This window comes from Prinia subflava, chromosome 2, assembly GCF_021018805.1.
Source record: "Prinia subflava isolate CZ2003 ecotype Zambia chromosome 2, Cam_Psub_1.2, whole genome shotgun sequence".
NCBI classification, from domain to species: domain Eukaryota; kingdom Metazoa; phylum Chordata; class Aves; order Passeriformes; family Cisticolidae; genus Prinia; species Prinia subflava.
In genome coordinates, this window is record NC_086248.1 from 54748634 (window position 1) to 54768237 (window position 19604).

The 19604-nt window shown below is 40.0% G+C and overlaps 1 protein-coding gene across 8 annotated transcripts in view; it reads left to right on the plus strand.

Annotated features, from left to right (window-relative positions):
- Nucleotides 1-376: 376 nt before the first annotated feature.
- TMEM200A (transmembrane protein 200A) overlaps nucleotides 377-19604 on the plus strand; it is a 58114-nt gene continuing 38886 nt past the window's right edge. For 2 of the 8 annotated variants that reach the window (XM_063389998.1, XM_063389999.1), the window contains exon 1: nucleotides 377-514. Coding sequence is in view for 3 of the 8 variants with exons in the window: in XM_063389995.1 (XP_063246065.1) it covers nucleotides 11922-12070 (149 nt within the window). In the remaining 5 variants the exon portion in view is untranslated. Of the gene's footprint in view, nucleotides 515-5889; nucleotides 6044-11372; nucleotides 11521-11597; nucleotides 12071-19604 lie in introns of those variants that run through there. The other 6 variants (XM_063389996.1, XM_063389997.1, XM_063390004.1 and 3 more) reach the window with 6 other exon arrangements.

The following is a 19604-nucleotide window of genomic DNA, read 5'->3' on the forward strand; positions in this document are numbered from 1 at the left end:
CTGAGAGCGGGGTCCGTCCTCTTCCAGCTCCCCCGGAGCGCCGCCGGGGGTGAGCGCCGCTCGGGCACCTTGCTGAGGAGCCGGGAAAGTTTTGCGGCGCGGAGCCGCCGCCCGCCCACGCCCCCCTGGGCGGCTGCTTGGCGGCCGTGCCCCCGCGGCGGCTCCCGCGGAGCGCTGCCATGGCACCCGCCCGTCGCCGCGGGGCGAGCAGGGGGAGGCCGCCTCCGGCGGGCCGTGCGCTGGCGGCGGCGGGGGGGCGCGCAGCCCCCGGGCGGCGGGCGTCCTCCTGCGGCCGGCAGTGACCGCCCCGGCCCCGCTCTTGCCTGCTCGCCATGCCTGCCCCCGCCCGCCTCTCGCCGAGCACGGCGGCGGGGAAGGGCGAGGGGAGCCGCCGCCCTGTCACTCCCTGAGCCAGCCGCCGCCTCACCGGAGAAGCCCCGTGTCTGACGGGCACGGCGCAGCTCCGCAGCTCGCTGCGCCGGGAGGGCTGCGAGAACCGCGCACCTCCCCACAGGTAAGCGGCGAGGCGAGGGAGGGTGAGGCTGGTCGGGGTCTGCCCTCTGCCCCGAACTTCAGCCCGCCCGCAGGCGGCACTTCTCGGGAGCGGAGGGGCTGCGCTCTGCGCCGTCCTGCCGGCCGTGCCTGGGGGCACCGGGATCGCGCCCCTGCCCTCGGCGGCGAGGGGCAGGGAGGGCGCGGCACGGGTGGGTGCGTGGGTTTTCCCCTGCCAGAAAAGGACTTTCTGCCTCCCGAGCGGAGCGGGCTGGCGTGCCGGCGGCTGCCGCGCTCCGCGCAGCTGCTACACACCCTCTTTTGTCTGCGCTTGGTCCGAAATACTTCGGTGCTGCCGTCGCCTGCCCCGCCGGTCGGGATCCCGACTCGGCCCTGCCCCGCCGGGGCTGCCCCGGGCTGCGCCCCCCACCCGGCGAGTTGCCCCATTGCCTTTATTTTCATAGGAGCTGGGATTTTCTTAACCTTTGTTTGCGGGGAAAATGGTGGTGTGCTGGTTATCTGGAAGAATGAGAGATAGATGGGGATGACAAGGAGGTTGCCCTATTCCCTTGCGTGCGAACCTAACTCAGTGCTAAATAAATCGCTCACCGGGTAGACATCGGCTTACTGGTGAGGCAGACTTTGAAACAAAAGTACTGCGAACAGCTCGGGTGCATGGCAGATACTCCTGATATTCTACTAACATAAACATTGTTAGTGTTTGCGCTTGAATTCAATACGTGTGCAGCTGTTGTGCGGATCTGGATTGCACTAGCTGTATTTACTTGACACTTAATACTCTTTTGTAGGCAGTAGTTATGAAAAATAAACCCGGTTTTATTGTTCAGAGGCAAAAGTATTCCTTTAGTGTAACATTCTGTGTAACGTGAATGACAAAATAACCTGTAGCGATGTAGTAGTGTACTTGCACTTCATAATGCGCTTAGGATATGAGGACTATATTGCCCAATAAAATTCTGTCAGTAAAGATTTCTCTGGCTTACGTTGATGCTAGATCAATACACTAGCAACTATTCTGTTATTTTTCTCTAAGTAGACGGTGCATAAAATTCATGTGATGGAAACCAAGTGTCTGTATAGGAAGAAAAATTGCCCTTTTTTTTTCTTTTTTTCTTTTTTTTTTTTTTTCCTTTTAGTAGTTTTGGTGCTGCTTTGTAGAAAGTGTAAAAAAAAAAAAAAAAAACCCAACATTTAAACCAGAAAATTACATTTCCATTGTATGTAACTGAACTTCCTTAATGATGAAGCTAAAGGGTCATTCAACTTTGGAATGGTTCAGTGTACTTTTGTTGCCAGGAAATATACTTCTAGCTAAATACTTTCTAGAAGATAATTGTTAGATAACTTTTAGTAGCTCAAAACATGAGTTACAATTAGATATTTTGTTCTGAAACTAGAAAAACACTCTCATGGATAAAGATAGGAGGTACTTAACTAGTAATTTGGGAAATAAAATCATATATAATTTATATTTTGTTGGCATAGAAACATTTTATTTGTTGCTCCTTGGTTGGATTGCAACAATGATCCAAATGAAAGTTGAACTACTTATGCAATCATTCAGCACACTAGAATTATTTTATTCAGTGTATAGAAATTGTTTTGGCCAATATAACCTCATTGGAATTCATTTCTATCGAAGCTCTGTAGCCAGATTATAAAAGGTGGGCTGTTTGAATCTAATCCTGTGAAGTATGGACTAAGCAAACCCTGCTCTGACAAAGAACTGGGAAGTTTTCTCACTCTCAAGCAAGTATGCAGTTCCAGCTTCCATCCCTGATGATCAGCCAGGGTCTGAGTTCATGGCACACAGCAGTAGGTCCTGGTAAGTTCAGTGATCCTGTTCCTTGTCTTAACTGCACCACTGGACCTTCCCTGGACAAAGCCCTCTCTCGGTGTATTCTGCCTCTACTTCCCTGAATGCTGGGCCTGCAACACAAAATACCTGTGCCGAGTGCAGGTGCTCACCTCAGCCACATCTCATGGGTGTGTGTGTATTTCCTCTTGGCTCTCAACTCTCGGGGGCGAAAGGGGAAAATGCGGAGTGAAAATTGGTTAAGGAGTAAAGTACATCAATGCAACAGCAGGAGGAGTCTGCTGCTTCTTGTGTTTTGTTCAGTATATTTTAGGAGCCAGAAATCTGAAATGCTGAAAATCAGGGAAAACTCGGACTAAAATTACTGAAACCAGACAAAGTTATGATATAAAGTATACAAAACCTGTTGTCATGAATAGTTTCCCTTTTTTAAAAATTAGCAGTAGAATCCTGGCAGTCTTGTATATAATAGTGGTAGAAAATGTAGTAGAAGGGGAACTTTGTGTCCTAGCTAGCAATGATGTTTTGTGCTTTATAAACAGATCAGTTGTGCTTTATAAACAGATCAGTTTCTTGCAATCTACATGTTTGACCTCATGATACTGGAACAAAGGGAAATAATAAATAATTTTCTAGTGAGCAAGATAGGAGAGTAATGCAGGAAGACATGTGAAACATAAAGGCATAGGTGTTTCATGCCAGTTTAGACATCTTAACGTGTTCCAGACCTTTGTATGAGGCTGGTAAACAGAGTCTAAGGAGAACACCTCTGGAAAGGCAGCTGAAAACCAGATAGAATGCTATTGTTGTATTACAGTTCTATGTAAAAGTCTTTAAGAAGACCAATCTAGTCTCTGAAACCTGGTTAAAAATTCTGAGGCTGCATTATTATGAATATTGGGCAGAAATCCCTTACTTTCAGGGTTTAGGGAGGTCCATTCTCAGTGCCCATTTATCAGCAGAATCTTTGTATTGCTCCTTGTGCTGCTAACTGCCTTTGAGTAACTCAAAGGTACTAGTAAGTAGTTCAGGAGTTAAAAAGTCTTCTTGGAGAAGTTGCATATGCTCTCCAAGCCTACTAGAAGTAAATGGAAATTGCAAGAAGTGCTTCAGTTAGTGCTCAAGTTTTAGTTAGCATGTTGTACGATAAAAATACTGTAAGGAAAAGTTTCTAGTTTTCTTCTTTACTGGATAAAACATAAGAAACTACTTACCCAGAGATTGCGTGGGTTAAGTGGACTGTTGATTGCATGGAAGGGTGAAATGCTGACAAAATAATTGAATTGAACTACTGAGCAGATGTTTTACACTGCTGTTGCTCTGCTCACTAGTTTTACTAGCGCCTTAGTGTCTGTTTGTGGAGTGTGTGGGAATAAGCACTGTTCTAAACTTTCATGCTGAGGCTTCAGTCTAGCTCTAAAGCAAGATGTTGTTGCTCTGTTCTATCATTAACTATTTCCACATCAGACAATTCAGCACTAGGTGCATGTATGTATGTAACTGCTCTCCAAATAGGTGAATCTTGCCAGAGGCAGCCCCAGTGATCCGATGACAGAACTTAGTACTGAAATACTGACATTATCTTGATCTCTTACTGTAAATGACATTACATTTTCCTTCCTGAACTTTCTTACATGATCAGTGATGTTAAACTACATGATTTATAGAGGCCTTTTAAAAATCAAGGAGGTTTTTTTTGCACAGCTAGCCAAATGGGATGGATAACCTGTAGTACAGAGATACTTGAAGCCTTTTATCTGCAGCAGTAGCAGAACACATTTGTGGTGGTTTTAAAATGATTCTATGTACAGAAGAACTAAGAAAGAAGGATGTTTATCCTCAGTCATTTCCTCTATCCATCAGTATTTCTAGTTGGGGAAAGTTACTATTCCTTTTTCTGCATGTTTTAGTATCTAAAAAAGTGTGACAGGGTGGTGCAAAGCCACCTAACCAAAAACTAGCCATCTGAGGAGCATTGCAAATGAGCTGTAATGATACAGCAGAGATTTTCTGGAAAAACAGACTTGTGGAAAATAAAGCAATAAACTGCCTTTTTTGGTATGAAGATTCTGAAAAGTCTTACATGAAATGTAAATAGTTTTCACTTTTCTGTCTTTTGTCCGTCTGTATCGACATCTTGTTATCATTTACATACCACTGGAATTGTTCCTTTTGTTGGAAGTGTGACCATTTGCTTCCAATTGAAATAAGTAGAAAGAAAGGAGATTTTCTCTAAATTGTCTTTTAATTTTTCCTCACTAAGATGAATGATGAAGCTCTTACTGAATCAGAAGAACCAGGATTTTGTTGCTTTAATGGCAAATGCTTAAGGTACACAATAATAAATCAGATTTTAAAAATCTCAAGAGATGTAAAATGTAGCATGGTTTACTTTTCATAGGAACTAGTTTAAAGATGAAGTAGAAGGAAAGAGGAAAAATCCCTTTTTATATGAGTTTGTTTTTTTCTAGTTGCTGTTTATCTAGATCCAGTTGGGCTGAGCATCCCAGTGTTGTAGTTTTAAAAGCCATTGATAAAAAGTGCTGAAATTTGAGTCAGTTGAAAGTGCATTCATGCTGGCTGTCAAATGGGAAGGACATTTTTGACAGTGTTGATACGGTTGGGTGCTAATAGCCTATCAGTTCTGACAACTGAGTTACTTTCTCTAAATTCTTTAAGTAGTAGAGATTTGTGCTTTGATACCTGTAAATCTGTGGCATTAGCCCAGAGAGTGAATGTTATATCAAGGCAAGTTTTTTAGAGCTTTTCAATAGTAGTCATACTTCCTTTTTCTAATGAAGAGGAAATTCCAGAAGTAATTTTAATTTCTGTCGATTTAAACCACCATAAAAGCACATTAATTGGAAGCCTGTTATAAGTGTCACTTATGTTGAATTTGGTGTCACAGTGGTAACAGTAATATAGGGTTTTTTTTCACATTCCCCATCTGAATGTATCTGAATAAATTGCTCTGCTTATCTGTAATCAGTTGCACATTGTTGAAGAATGAGTTTGTATCTAGTTAATTTTATCACTTCCATTTTGCCACATATTAAATGAGAAAAAGTGCTATTATTTGTCCATCCATCTGGTATAAAATTGTTGCTCAAAATCTTGGAGTTTTCTCTTTCCTTTAGGTAATTCAAAGTAACAAAGGCGTATCACATATGTGATGCACGCATGAGATGTACAACTTTATTCCTTCATAAAGAGGGATGAAAGCAGCCTTGTGTGTTGGGGCAGCATTTTGCTGCAGCAAACAAGCTTTCCCAAGGGCTGTTCCTTGGAGCACACAGGATGTTCATAACAGCTGCTCTAGCTGCTGTCTTTTGTATGATCTTGTGCTGGATAAACTTGGTGTATAAGGTGTGAGGCAGCCCTCTGCTTGGAAAAAGGGACGCGTTCTGCAAGTATGCTTTCTAGAGATGGATGTCGTGGTGGGGTCAGCTGAATAAACCTGATATAGTTTGAGGTTTGGCAGAGGTGTGCTTCTTGCTATAAATTATTGTGTATTTAACAGTTGGCTTGTCTCACCTGAGGTGTGACTATTATTTTTGTAGGAAGAAGTTAGATGACAGAAAAGAGACAAAAAACCCCAACAAACCCAAAGAAGAAATCAGGAGAGGGAGAAGGGGAAGGGGAACAAAGTGCAAAACACAAAATGGAAGTATTGAAGAGAGAAAAAATGTGAGGGCAGAAAAAGGATGAGATACAGTAAGTTGCATTTCTAAAGAGAAATTATGCTACGTCCGGTGTTATAAATAGAAAGAAACTGGAATAGTGGAGATAAGAATAAGAATAAAAGGAAGAATAAAAGATGCAATGGTATTTCTTTTTTGAAGCATCTCATGGAAAATCAGACTGGGAAATGAAGAGATTAATTATTGTCTCACTGAGATGAATTTTAAATGAACTGTCTTTGTTGTGTAGTAAGTAAAATGTTCTGCAAAAATGATGTTAAACACTTCTTCCAGAAGATACACTCTAAGTAAACCAATTCTGACAGACATAAGAAAAGAAGGGGAGCTATGAAGGCTAGTTTGCTTACATAGATAGAAACTGCATTTTGAGTACTTGAAAGTTAGGTGAACTGTTGTTTTAATTTTCAAGCAGACTAATCACCATGTTGATCTATGTAATTTGTCATTGTCTCACAGAAGACCAGTGAGTACTATAAGCACAATGAGAACATCCTTCAAACACTGGATAATTAACTGGTATTTATTGTGAATACTTAGCTACCCTACTTGCACAGATTCTTCTTTCTGATATGCTTTTGCTATATCTATGTAAAGAAACTAATGAAGCCAAGACATGTTTTCTGGCCTTGAGGTCAGCCAGAGTGGTCTGGCGTTGTGTGGGTGTTAAACTGTCCTTGGGATGGTCATATCCAAATTGACTGGTTAGAACGAGCTTCTGGACTGAACCAGCTAAGTGCCTGAGAGCTTGGTAGCTCACCTTGACCACAGATGTCCCTGGCATCCTTGTGGTGCTGTGAAAGAGACATAGTGGGTCCCAGCACCTGGGCCTGTGCCTGGAGACACCAGCCAGTACTGAGAACGAGATCCATGACTTGTTTGAGTGTTTTCCATCTCAGCTGAAACTATCTTACTACAATGATCCTAATATACACAGATTTTAAATAGAAGTAGTATGTTAAAAGCTATATTTGGAAGACATTGTCTGCTCTAATTATGTTAATAGAAATCTGATGTCAGATTGCTATCACACTAGTAACTTCAGTAATACGGAAAATGGAATTTGGAACATTGGATACGCAGAATTTGTGGGCTTGGTGGAACGACACACTGGGACACCAAGAGAATGGCCACCTTGTGGCAAAGAAGGCCAACAGAATCCTGGGGTGCATTAGGAGGAGCCCTGCCGGCAGGACAAGGGAGGTGATCCTGCCCCTCTTACTCAGCCCTGATGAGGCCTGGTGGGGAGAGCTGTGTCCAGTTCTGGGCTCCTCAGTACAAGAGAGACATGGAGCTCCTGGAGCAGGTCCAGCCGAGGGCTGTGAGGATGACTGGGGGACTGGAGCATCTCTCTTATGAGGAAAGGCTGAGGGGGCTGGGCCTGTTCAGCCTTGAGAAGATGACTGGGAGGGGTCTTCATCAGTGTATATAAGTATCTAAAGACTGGTGTCAAGAAGATGGAACCAGACTCTGCTTCGTGGTGCAAACCACTAGGATGACAGGCAATGGAGAGAAAGTGATGCACAAGAAATTTCACCTGAATATGAGGAAGAATTTCTTTACTGTGCAGTGACTGCGCACTGGGACAGATTGCCCAGAGAGGGTGGGGAGTCTCCCTCACTGGAGATATTGAAGAGCTGTCTGGACCCAATCCTATGCTATGTTCTCCTGCTTGAGAAGGGAGGTTGGACCAGATGACCTACTGTGGTCACTTCCAATGTGACTGATACTGTGACCATACTCCCAAGTGGATTGCAGGAGATTTGCCAAACAAGCACAAAACTTACATGCAAAATAAACGTCTAGCTGACAGTTTCTTAATGTCACATTATTTTGCCTGGTAATAATAGCCTGTACAAAAATGGCTAGCAGATATTAATAATAAACATCCAGAGGCCTAACAGACTCTTCTTGGGAAGTCCTGTCTTGCCTATTAATAGAGTTTATAGACCTTAGAACAGTAGAATCACTTTGCATTAATTCAGTGCCAAAGTGCTTTCCCCAAACCCTTCCAATGACTCCTACAAAGTATTTGCTTTGCTCTTTGCCAGGAAGACATTTCTTCTCAAATTGCTTTGCAGACGCCTATTCTGAATTTATTGCTATTCTTTTGCTAATTCAATATTATTCTCCTAGGACGTGGCCTCATTAACTGGTGCCCATGGTGGAATATCTGCATACATTGCTGAAACATAGTTCAAGAGACTATTATATTAGAAAGACATGGGTCCAATCCAAGCCTGCAACCATATGCATACCAATTAAATTACACACAGAAGCATTTACTGATTAAGGACAAGCAATGCTGTGTTTTGCAGAATGCCAGTTTGTAATTTTTTTATTGTCCTACTGGCTGTACAGTTGAAACGGTAATGAAAAAAGGTTATGGCTGAGACTGTAGTTCTTTTTTATTTAAGTTCTTGATCTTGTGAATTTTAAATTCAGTTAGATTAGTGGTTGTTTGGTTGGTTTTTCCCTGTGAAATTTGGAGATTATGACTAGATGGCATTATGTATATTATGTAATTCCTGTAAAAAGTGTAAGATTATCACAGAATCAGATTTCGACTATGAGAGGCTGGGCCCAGATGAAGTAGTATAGCTTTCTGTTAATGTTTTGTTGTGCAGCTTTTATAGCGTGCAAGTGTGTGATTATAGGTTAGGAAAAAATTCTCAACCATAAGGGTTGTCAAGCATTGTAACAGGCTGCCAAGGGAAGTGCTTGAGTCACCATCCCTGGAGGTACTTAAAAAGCATGTTGGTGTGGCACGTAGAGACATGGTTTAGTGGTGGACTTGGAAATCAGTACCAAGGTAACAGCTGGACTCGGCATCTCTGCAGTCTTTTCCAATCTAAATGATTCTATGACTTTATGACATGTGACCATCGTGGTTTTTCCTACTTTCTCCAAAGAGTTTTGAGAGTACCAAATCTTTGCTTTTCCAACCCTTTTTATCAGTATGCATGTTACCAGGTATTTACCCTGTGTTAAGGAAGGCAAACTCCAAAGGAAGAATGTGGAGCTGAAAGTAGTTTTTGTGAGCCTTAGTCTCTGGAGTCCTTTCTTCCAGAGTTTAGACCTAGACTAAGGGAAAACTCTTTATCTCTTTTATAGAATATTCTAATTTTTATTAGGCAGAATTTAAATCTGAGTAAGGTTTGTCATCTTGGTTTTCAGATTTGTGCTTAGGAGGTAATTTTCAGCTGAGAATATAGAGTGCTTAAAAAATGGGCCTAACACATGGCTTAAAACTCCTTAAAAAATCAAGATTAGCATCACCCTCAGGTTAAACATGGCTTTGTTAAACCTTGTGACCGAAGAGGTGGGTTTCATAATTCAGTTTGGAGCTTTTTTCCCTAGTCTAGCTATTCTCACACTTGAAGAAGAAGCATTTACTGGGGAAATGGGGAAGAAAAGGAAAAGGAAAATATGAAAGGTCTGCTACAGCAGACTATGAATTCAGCTGGAGAAAGTGAGAGAATCTAGTTACACCAGTTGAGAAGGCCCTTGGAGAGGGTGCTGATGTTATGGAAATTTGGATTGGAAGACTTTTCTGATGAGTCATGTGCTCTGAAATTAGTTGAGAATGTTGCCCTTTCAACAGTAAGACTGTGCTTGGGAATACCCGTATTTCCAAATGTGGCTGAAACTCTTCTAGGACTCTGAGGCTTGTGGCTTCTCAGGTTACACCCGAAGCTTGCAGGTCTGGGTAATGTTTATTATGTGGATTCTTTGATTGCTTTATATTAGTAGTCTCATGGTTGTGCTTAATCACCTACATTTGATTCAGCTACAGGCATTCAGTAGCTGTGTGCTGTAGCAGAAAACTCACACAACCTGACACAGTTTATTATACTTCGGTAAAAAATTGTAGGTAAACAACTGTAGGTAAATTCTCATTCCTTGACAATTGCAGTACTGTGAATATAATGGTAACATGAAGGCAGAATGTAGATAGATTAATAGGTCAGTAGTACCACAAAAACCACAAACATCAATTATTCCATAGTGACAGGATTACGATTTTTGCAAATAATATCTTAGTCATGTAGTAGGGAGGCTCTTATGTGAGTGACTGGAAAAAGTGGGTCTTATGTAGTGTGGCTAGAAGTATGTGTGGCATTAATATCATAACGCTGCTTTCCTTCATGTGTTTCAGGAAATCCACAAGGAGTGATGAGGCCAAGTGTTTGCATTTGCCAAGGTTAGCAATTTAGAAGAGAAAAAACATGATAGGAATAAAACTCAGGTCTTCAGCAGTGACAGCAGAGGCTTTGACAGAGCAGTTAAAGGCCCTTAGAAAGGTGTCTGATCTGTCGTGCCTGCTGTTCTCCAGAACTTTGTAGCTTTGGAACTCTTTGCAAACATTCAACTTAAAAGCTTCTCTTCAACAACTGAATTGCTCTGAAAGATTGTCCTTAGCATGTACTGCTAAGCATTGTCCTTAGTTTGTACTGTTTCTTGTCTTCCTTTTCACCATGTTTTTGCCTTTTACACTGTGATATACTGTGGCTGATGTGCTGTGGGGAGTGTATTCTGGGGGGGTGTTCCAGCCATGCTCCAGCCCACATACGCTGATGCACAATATGCAAGGTAGACAGAGAGAGTCTGCAGAAACAGGTATTCACAGGTTGCTAAGACAAGCGTGAGGTTTTCAGGTTTTCAAGATTTTTTATCTAGATCTTGAGGTGGTTTGTTTTTTCGAAAGCTGAGGTTTTGAGCATGTAATCACATGGACCTTGAAGTGAAGGTACCGGGCAGGTTTCTACAATTCCTGTGCCTAAAATCTCATCTTGATAGGAAATTGCCTCCTCAGACAGCAATGGGAGGATGAGACAGAAAATGTCTACAGATCCTACTTCATACATTTCTTACTGTTTTAAATGTAGTGAGGTTTTCTTAAAAATAGAATTTGAGATTTGGTCAGAACAATAGAAATGGTTGAAAAAGCATTTAAAATCACTTTCACGTACTTTCACGTGTAAAACCATGTGTCTGTGATTAAATAAGCCCATTGTGTGCAAAAGCTAGGGGATGACTTGCTGAGCATAACTTGCTTTAAAAACAGGTTTTTCAGAAGGATTATCAGTCATCATGATCAGACCGAAAACAGAAAATATGAGCCACAGCAGAGATCTGAAAGACAGAGAAATGATCCTGGATTCCATCAAAACCCGAAAGGTTTTACAGCTTCATGTTACAGCTTTGGGAGAATGATAAAATTGAAGCTGATGAATGGCTTCTGTTAATAATTTTATATTTGGCTTATGTTTTAGTTTTCAGGATACTTTATTTTAAAACTTTTTATTGCTTATTCTTGATATGGATTTTGTTTGTTTTTACAGACAGACTGCATATTTATAGCGCAGCAACTCTCTACATTCTGTCTGGATAGCTCTTGAAGAAGGAGCATGGAAAAAGCATGGCTATGTAGACAAGCTAGTATTTCATTATTTGAATGCTCGTCTGAATCTAAAGTGGCTCTTCTGGCTGGTATGACAGTAATTTCTGTTTTTCTCAAGCAAACCTGTCTTTTCCATATGTGAGTGTGTATGTATGTGTGGGTGTGTGTATAAATATAGCTATCTATCTAGATCTATCTGGGACAAGACTGGTGCGACTATTGCTCCTCTCTTCATTAAAAAAATAAAATCAGGTAGTGGATTTGCTTCATATGGAGGCTTGTAGGCCCTTATGTTTTTTTGTTTGCTTCAAAGAATAACTTCAGAAGCACCTTAATGCTGTAGCCCTTCTTTATGATATGAACCCAAGCCACTCCTGTGTTGTATAGATGTAGACAAGATACCAGAGTGTAGTAAAACATGTAACGGTCTCATGGACATGGTGTTTGTTATATGTAAGGTGTGATAATTGCTGCCCTACTCTGTTCCTCCATGAAATATTTCTTTAAATCTTTCAGGTATTTTGTGTCCATGCAATACTCTCTTTGTAGTGCAGGAGATCCATCCTATCCTCCTTGGCTTCACATCTCCTGTTTTGCTGTTTCCTACATCAGAGCAGCAAATGCTTCAGGAATCAAATGGTAATCCAGCTTTGCTTTTATCTAGGATGCACCCAGCTAGGAGTTGCATGTGGGACCACTGAATGGCTCCTTCAAAGCTAATTTTTAGAGTTGTATAAATTAAACAGGTCAGCAAAGATGTAAGATTTTGGATTCTCTGCTATTGTTATATTTTGCATCAGTATAAATCCTTGATTTTAATGAAAGTTTTAATATTTATCATAAAACTGGTGGAGGGTTAGATATAACAGATTGAGTATTGGATGATGACAGTCAGAAATTTCCTTTTCCTGCTGTGAGCTCAAGAATGCTGTAAAAAGATTGAATTATTCTTGTTTGGTTACTGTTGCTGTGGTGGTGTCTTGAGATCCTGGCTGTGTGAAGTCACAGGCAGATTTCTGATGTATTTCAAAAAGGTTAGGATGTCATTCAGTATACTAGATAGTCATGGGCCTAGTGCTGGTTCCTACATGGCCTAAAAATGTCAGAAATGTTTTCTGTGAATTATGCTTTTATTACACAAGTGAGCCAAAACAGCAGCTAGAAGTGTTTTAGTTCAAAGCCATGACAATCAGTTTCTGCTAATAAGCTGCCATCCTGAGAAACCCCCAAAGCCTTCTAGTATGTGCTTTCTGCAAAGATGACACTATAGTTCATCTAAGCCATGTTAAGGTGCTTTTTTTTGTTGTTGTTATTGTCTTAATGTGCCTGAACATATGCTTTTATCAGCTGGATTTTAAAATGTCTGCTTTCTAAATTTCTAACTGATATGAGTAACATGCCTGAAGTGGAATGAACTTTGGAAGTTCAGATTTGGAAAGAGAGATTATTTTCTATCCAATTACTTCTATTATAATAGAATATTGTGAACCATATGATAAGTTAATTAAACTAATAATGATATTAAAAAGGTATGTAGTTTTTTAATTAGTGATATTCAAACTCTTAATAGCAACAGAATGGGTTAGATGTCTCTTTTAGTCCAGGAGAAGCACTTTATAGAGAAGTTTTAGAAATACCTTAACCAGAGGTACTGAATACTTTCTGTGGCCAGTAAATTTCAGGAGGTGACATGCTCATTCTAAAAAGAAAAAAAAAGAAAAAAAAAAGAAAAAGAAAAAAGAAAAGACGATTCATGAAAGTCCATATACCTAATTTCAAAAATAGTAGTAAAATTTCAGTAACCTTTACATCCCCACGTGCTTGAGCAGTTAAGATTGGCGGTATAGGAGGTATAGTGTTGAGAACTTGCTTTCTTCTTCGGATTCTGCAACCCCATTTCCTGGGGTGGGAAACACTAATTTTCTGTGATCTGAGCTGCTGCTTTGTATGACATAAGGCTGTGAGAATAAGAGGTCTGTGCCTAATAAAGCTCCTCTCAGAATACACTCTGATAGCTATTGGCTGCATTTTGGAGAAAACCTATTAAGTTGTTTCATCTACTCAGCACTATTCATTGATCCAGAAAAAAGCGTTCCTCCCAGGTTCAGATGTGAAAAGAAGCGACTGAGTGTGCACGCTTCCATTGACACACAGTCACTGGGGACTGAACTGCCAGGCTGAGGTCTTCATTTTCTCTGCCACAGGTCAGAGTTTCAGCAGCTGCCAAGGCAAATTTGGGCTTGCTGTGAATATCGGTGTTTGTGATTCATTAGGCTTAAAGTGTCTTGTATGGAAAGGGATAAGAGGAGCCAGTCGCTAAAGTGGTGTAAAAGCTGTTGCATTCCTGTGCTGGACAGTTTGTAGTGTTGCTGTAATTGAAATGTCAGTATTAAATCTGTAGTGTATTTCTGAGCTGTTTGAAAGGCAGAGTTGTACACCTGAAATTTATACAACAGTATCTACAAATAACATATTCAGATTGCAGTTGTCTTGTTGTGGAAGCACAGGTCTAAGAATCTTGTCAATGAGGGGGTTGTTCCCTGTTTGCCAGAGTTGGCCTGTGACTTTGGACAGCTTGTCCGACCTTGCCTTTCCAGAAATGCATAGCAACCTTGTTCCCATGTTATTTTCATTCCTTCTAAAGATGTGATCTTTAGTGTCTTTTCCTTCAGTTTGCCTGGCTGCAAAATGGGGATATTTCTGTAGGAAGTTTGCCAATCTTTCACACCCATGAGGATTTTTTGAGACATTTGAATAATGGGTGCTGTGTAAAATCAAATCAGTGTTATATACCATGAATGGAAAGAGCCCTGTGAATGTTGATACCTGAGCAGAGTCATTAATCCTAGAAGACATCATGCACTAAAATGTATCGGAAATCAAAATATTGAAACTGCAAATAAAATAACAGTATAAATTGGAAGCATTTCTAACAAGAAAAGAAATGAAAAGAATGAATTTAAGTATCTTTTAAGAGCCAGGTTGTCTCTATTAAAATCAAGACTATCTTTCTGAAATAAGTAATCCATGGAAGAGTTATAGACTTGATACAGAAATCAGAAGTGAATTTACTTGCTTATGTATGCAGAAGAAAACGATCTTTTCTGGCCTAAAATATCCATGCATATACATATTTTTTTTGGCTGAACACTCAGTCATAAGTTTGTGGCTAAATAGTACTTTTCTCTAGAGGGATTTAAATTCCATCAAACATATTATTTTGAACTGTTTAATGTAAGCTTGTTATGTAGACAAACATAATGGCCCAGCTGTTTACTTTAGGGCAGCTCTTTCCAGCTGTATGGATAAACACACGTTGGAGATTCTACAGTTCTCCAGCATGCACCTCCTTGGATAAAGTTTATATTGCACATGCTCAACGTAGTGAATGAAACTGATGTGTCGAAGTAGAAGCAAAATTCTGCAGACTCTACATGCCTCTAATTCACTGTTTGTGTTTGGCAGAAGTAGGGTTGGTGTTGGTAAGCCTGTCAAACAAAATTCAGTACCTTTGGTGATGCCTGAGCTAATACGCCACGGGACATGATGTTTATTGGATATATGCTTCAGATATTTCCATGTAAGATGGGATAATTGACACAAGCCCTGTAAGTAGAGAGGCAGCTGTCATGCCACATGTTGTAAGGAGCAAGGTTTATTGTACAGTGTGGCGTACAAGCAGTTTGGTAATATTCATCATTTGAACAAAGACTTGAATCCTGTGTCTTACATGACACACATGGCTAAATCACTTCAGCATTTTCAGAACTGTTTCTCAGTTGAAATAACATTCTTTTGTCTTCCTTTGTAGTTTGTAGGAAAATCAATGCAAATTGTATACGTGATCTAACTTTGGAGATAGTGGTGGAGGTTTTCTCAGTCTACATTTTTCCATAGTTGTGTAATTTAAGAATATGGGAGTTTGGTTTATATGCATGTAAGAATGAGTCTGAACACTTTGGGGCCAGGTAGCTGGACAGAGATAGATAGATAAATAGATAGATAGATAGACAGATAGGTAGAGTTTGAGCCATTCTAGATGTGAAGCAGTCTGTAGACAGCTTTACTAACTATGGAGATGGAGGTTCACTGTCTGTGTAACACTTCTGTGGAAATTCTGCCCTGTTAAATTCCCTGCCTGAATTCTTGGTTGTGCATTGCCTCAGCAGTTCATCAGGAAAGCCTGAGCAACTGAAGGAAAAATAGCTGAAAGGTTGACATTCCTTTTTTTTTGTCTTAAAAGATCTTGTTTGTGGAATATAATTTTTTTCATTACCAGTGTTGCCTAATATTGCAAGAAGTTCCTCAGGGTTACCTTTCCAATAGATTTTTGACAGATGGAGCATCATGTGTGACCTTGGTATTAGTTCTGTGTCCTAGCTTGACTTCTGACTATCTGGAGACATCTGCCAGTAAGAGGCAATAATTAACTGCTTGTGCTGTTTAGAAAATGATACTGGTCAGAAAAACAATTGGTTGCTAGTGCTGGAGCCATTGTATGACTAATTGCCAGGCTGACTTTGAACAAAATAAATCTGTGATTAAATATTTAAGGATATATTTTATCATCACAGTATTTAGTGACAGAGTTTTTGGGTGGCAAGGTCCTGTATTTCCATGAGATTTTGAGGACAAGTCTGACTGGGAAGAGAGGGAGGCACTCTCCCTACTATGGGGCTGAATGAGAAGTTTGCCCTGGCAGGGAGGGTGGCTTGTGCAAGACAGTCAGCAAGGATGCTCTGTCTTTCCCTGGGAAAATTGCCCTTTTTGCTGGCAAGCAACTTTGATATCTCTGTTCCTGGAAGGACACCAAAAAGGAAGAAGTGTCACTGTAAAACTGCCTTTTCTCTTTCTTACAGGCAACTCCTGTTGGCTGAGTCTCTGTTACTCTTGTCCACTGTTAAGCCTCGAGTGTGGGATTTGGAGGTTCTGTCCAAGAACTGATGAGGATAGATCATTAGGACATTATGACATTTGTGTTTTTTTCTTGGTGAGCTGTTAAGACTGCCCCACTGGTAGACCTGAGAGAGGGAAGGTTAGACATGCCAGTTTTTCCCAAACAGAAATAAAATACATGACAATGGGGTCTGGCTAACTATGAATATGATTTTTAAACATAATGCCTCTAGTATCGCATGCAAATGCTGTCTCAAATAAACGGTGCAAGGATGAATCCATATTTCATAAGCAAAATAATGCTTTGGCTATTTTAACAAAGAAGGTTAAAATTACCGAACACACTGTTGGTGGAGAAATGGGTTTGACTTGTTTATGGGATAAATAACAAGTTGGAAAAGTTTGCACTAGCACCTACTGAGAATACTATGGAGAAGTACTGTGTTGCTTGTGTGTTTGCAAGGTTAGACCAAAATGTGGGTAAGATTTCTCACTTTGTTCATGTCAACCTGTGGTGAGGTGGTCTCAAAGAGTCACTGTGAGTTTGACTGTTAATTTCAGTAGAACCAGGATTTCATACACGTAATTTAATAGCATAAATATCTTGTTTGTTCTAAAATTCTCATTTGCTACACAAAACTCTTGGACTTAAATCCTTTGTATTTGCAGAGTCTAGAAGTGGGCTCAAAGTCTGATTTTCATGATTTAGTATTAGTAAACTTTGTTGTTGCCCAGATTCGTAACTTAATATGATTGTGCAATTCTTTCTGACTTACTCCTTTTAACAAGAAAAATCATTTCTATGAGAAAGATTGACAGAATATTATGTGAAACTTTCAGAATTATCCCCGTTCTTAAATATGGTGTCTTGGTTAATAATGGAAAACTGAGGTGTTAGTCTGCAAAATCTGTGTTGCATAAAGAAAGGTTTTGTGATATATATTTCTTTAAATAGTATTTTATGATTTTGCACAGACTAGATCATTATTCTTTGTGTGTGTATTCTGTTCTTTCATGTTAGTGTAGAGCCTGAACAGATCACAGAACTCATGTCCCAGATATACCAACAATCAGCCTAGAATTTATATGTATGTAAGAAGTTTCAGATTTTCAAATAAGCAGATAAAAATATGAATGTCACTGTTGCTGTATATTTTTCCCCAATCTCATTTAGCAGTCAAGCAACCAGTTTTTGGTGAAGTTTTCACAAAAGCATCAGATTCAGTTTCATAAAAGGCCTAAGCTATTAAATTCTGGCAGAATCACAAAGAAGAATTTACAAAAAATAACCAAGTAACTGGTTAACTTGGCATTTTAAATGTACTTTGGAAAAGGAAACTATTTCCTTGCAATAATACAGAATATAGTGTATCAAAGGAAAGAAGAGAGGCAGGGCCATTTAGAATAGTCATCTTATAAATTCTTGTGGTAGGTGACAGAATCAGCTGGAACTGCTGGACCAGGTTCTGTCAAGCCATCATGATTCATTCTTGTATGCAGTTTTATGGGTTATAAATTGCAGACTCAGATCATCTTTTAAAGCAAAATACGTGGAAATAATTTAGATCTACAGCTATCTAGTTAGTTCTAAATTTCATCTTTCCTGCAAACCAAAGGTGTCAGTGCAGAGTGAGGTACAAGGAAAATACCAAAGAAGCTCAGTATCTTTGTCGGATAATCTTGAAAAATATCAGTAGGAGATATACAAGAATTACCAAAGAGTGACAGATTTTCATAACCGTTTCTTCATTATAATGCTTAGGGAAAGAGAGGTGAGTCATACTCTGGATCCATTTTATTTTTCAGTGAACTATGGGAGGTTTCATTATGCTCAGTTTGACTTTAACTGCAAAAGCACTTCATCTGGAGTATATCTGACTGTAGTGGTCATTAGCAGTGATTGTATTTTAAATTGAGATGCTGATGGCAGAGGAAGTGGGAGATTTTACAGAAAGGACATCAAGCAGCCTTAATATGCAGACATACAAGTTTTTCATAGTGATTAAAAATGTACATTCATAGTCTACTTTTATGTAGGTTTCCTGAAAATCTAAGAATTTATATTATAGCACTTGATTTAAATATTTTGACAGTTGTATACTCTAGTCCATCATTTGTCTGTTGGTGAATGACAAGTCTTTGCAGTCAGAAATATTTTGACTCAATACGCTTCCCCAAAATCTCATGGAAATGATTTGTTGTCAAATCATTACAAAATAGTAAGTGGTTTGCTATGGACCTTTCAAAAAGATCTTCTTCTAGAACTATGCGTCTCATATTCCAATTAATCATGTGTGTTCATTAGAAATTGGGCTATGTCAGCCACACAGACAGAGTTATGCTAAAAGATTGCTCTGTTTGAGTGAATGTGGAGAAAAAGAGGCACTGACTCTCAAAATGCGAGGACAGACAGGAGGAATAGTTTTCTGTTGTGCTTTCCCTGGGATGCAGCTTCCTCAGACAAACTGCAATCCTTGGTACCAATGCCTGAAGGGCAGGGCTATTAGTTTTCATGAGAGCCCTTCAGCTACTAAGGAGCTGTTCAACACAAAGTTGATTGTATCTGCACATTGCAGTGTCAGAGATTTTGTTACCTGCTTAACCAGCACCATGCCATCTGGGGAAAACAGCACCTCTGCAAAAAGAAATAGAAAAGTGATGTTGTATCCGAGGCAGCAGGATGTGCTGCCCTGCTTTCACAGCCCAAGCAGGCACCATTGCACAGTGCTTTTTTTGGATTTTGCTGTCTGTAGCTCAGAGTTCAGTTTACTGTACTTGTTTGCATGGTGTTAGTATAGCCAGTGGCTGCAATTCTGGCTAATCATAAAAGGGGAAGAGACTTCATGGTATGCACGAAAGATCCTGAGTTCAAAGGCTGGACAACAGAGAATATCCAGTGATTGTTGTCAAAGTGCTGTTAGAGTTGTAAAAGCAAATACTTAATAATAGATGCTGTATTTATCGGTAAACCCCCTTGTTTTATCTGAAAGTAATAATTTAGTCACTTTTTATTTGCTGAAAAGATCCACATGCACTGAATGTTACTACATCTGTACTGGTATACAGGTACACTATCCATTAGTACATGTATACTGAACAAAAAATACATTTTATTTCTTTCTACTTCTGTTAAAATCTATACACTGTGTGCTTACACCATACATTAATGAACTTAACAAGAAGTTCAGCTTCTTGATGATTTAAGATTACGAATTGTTATGATTTATCATTACCAAAAATCTGTCCAGTGCTGTGCTGAATAAAACTCTTAAGGTCT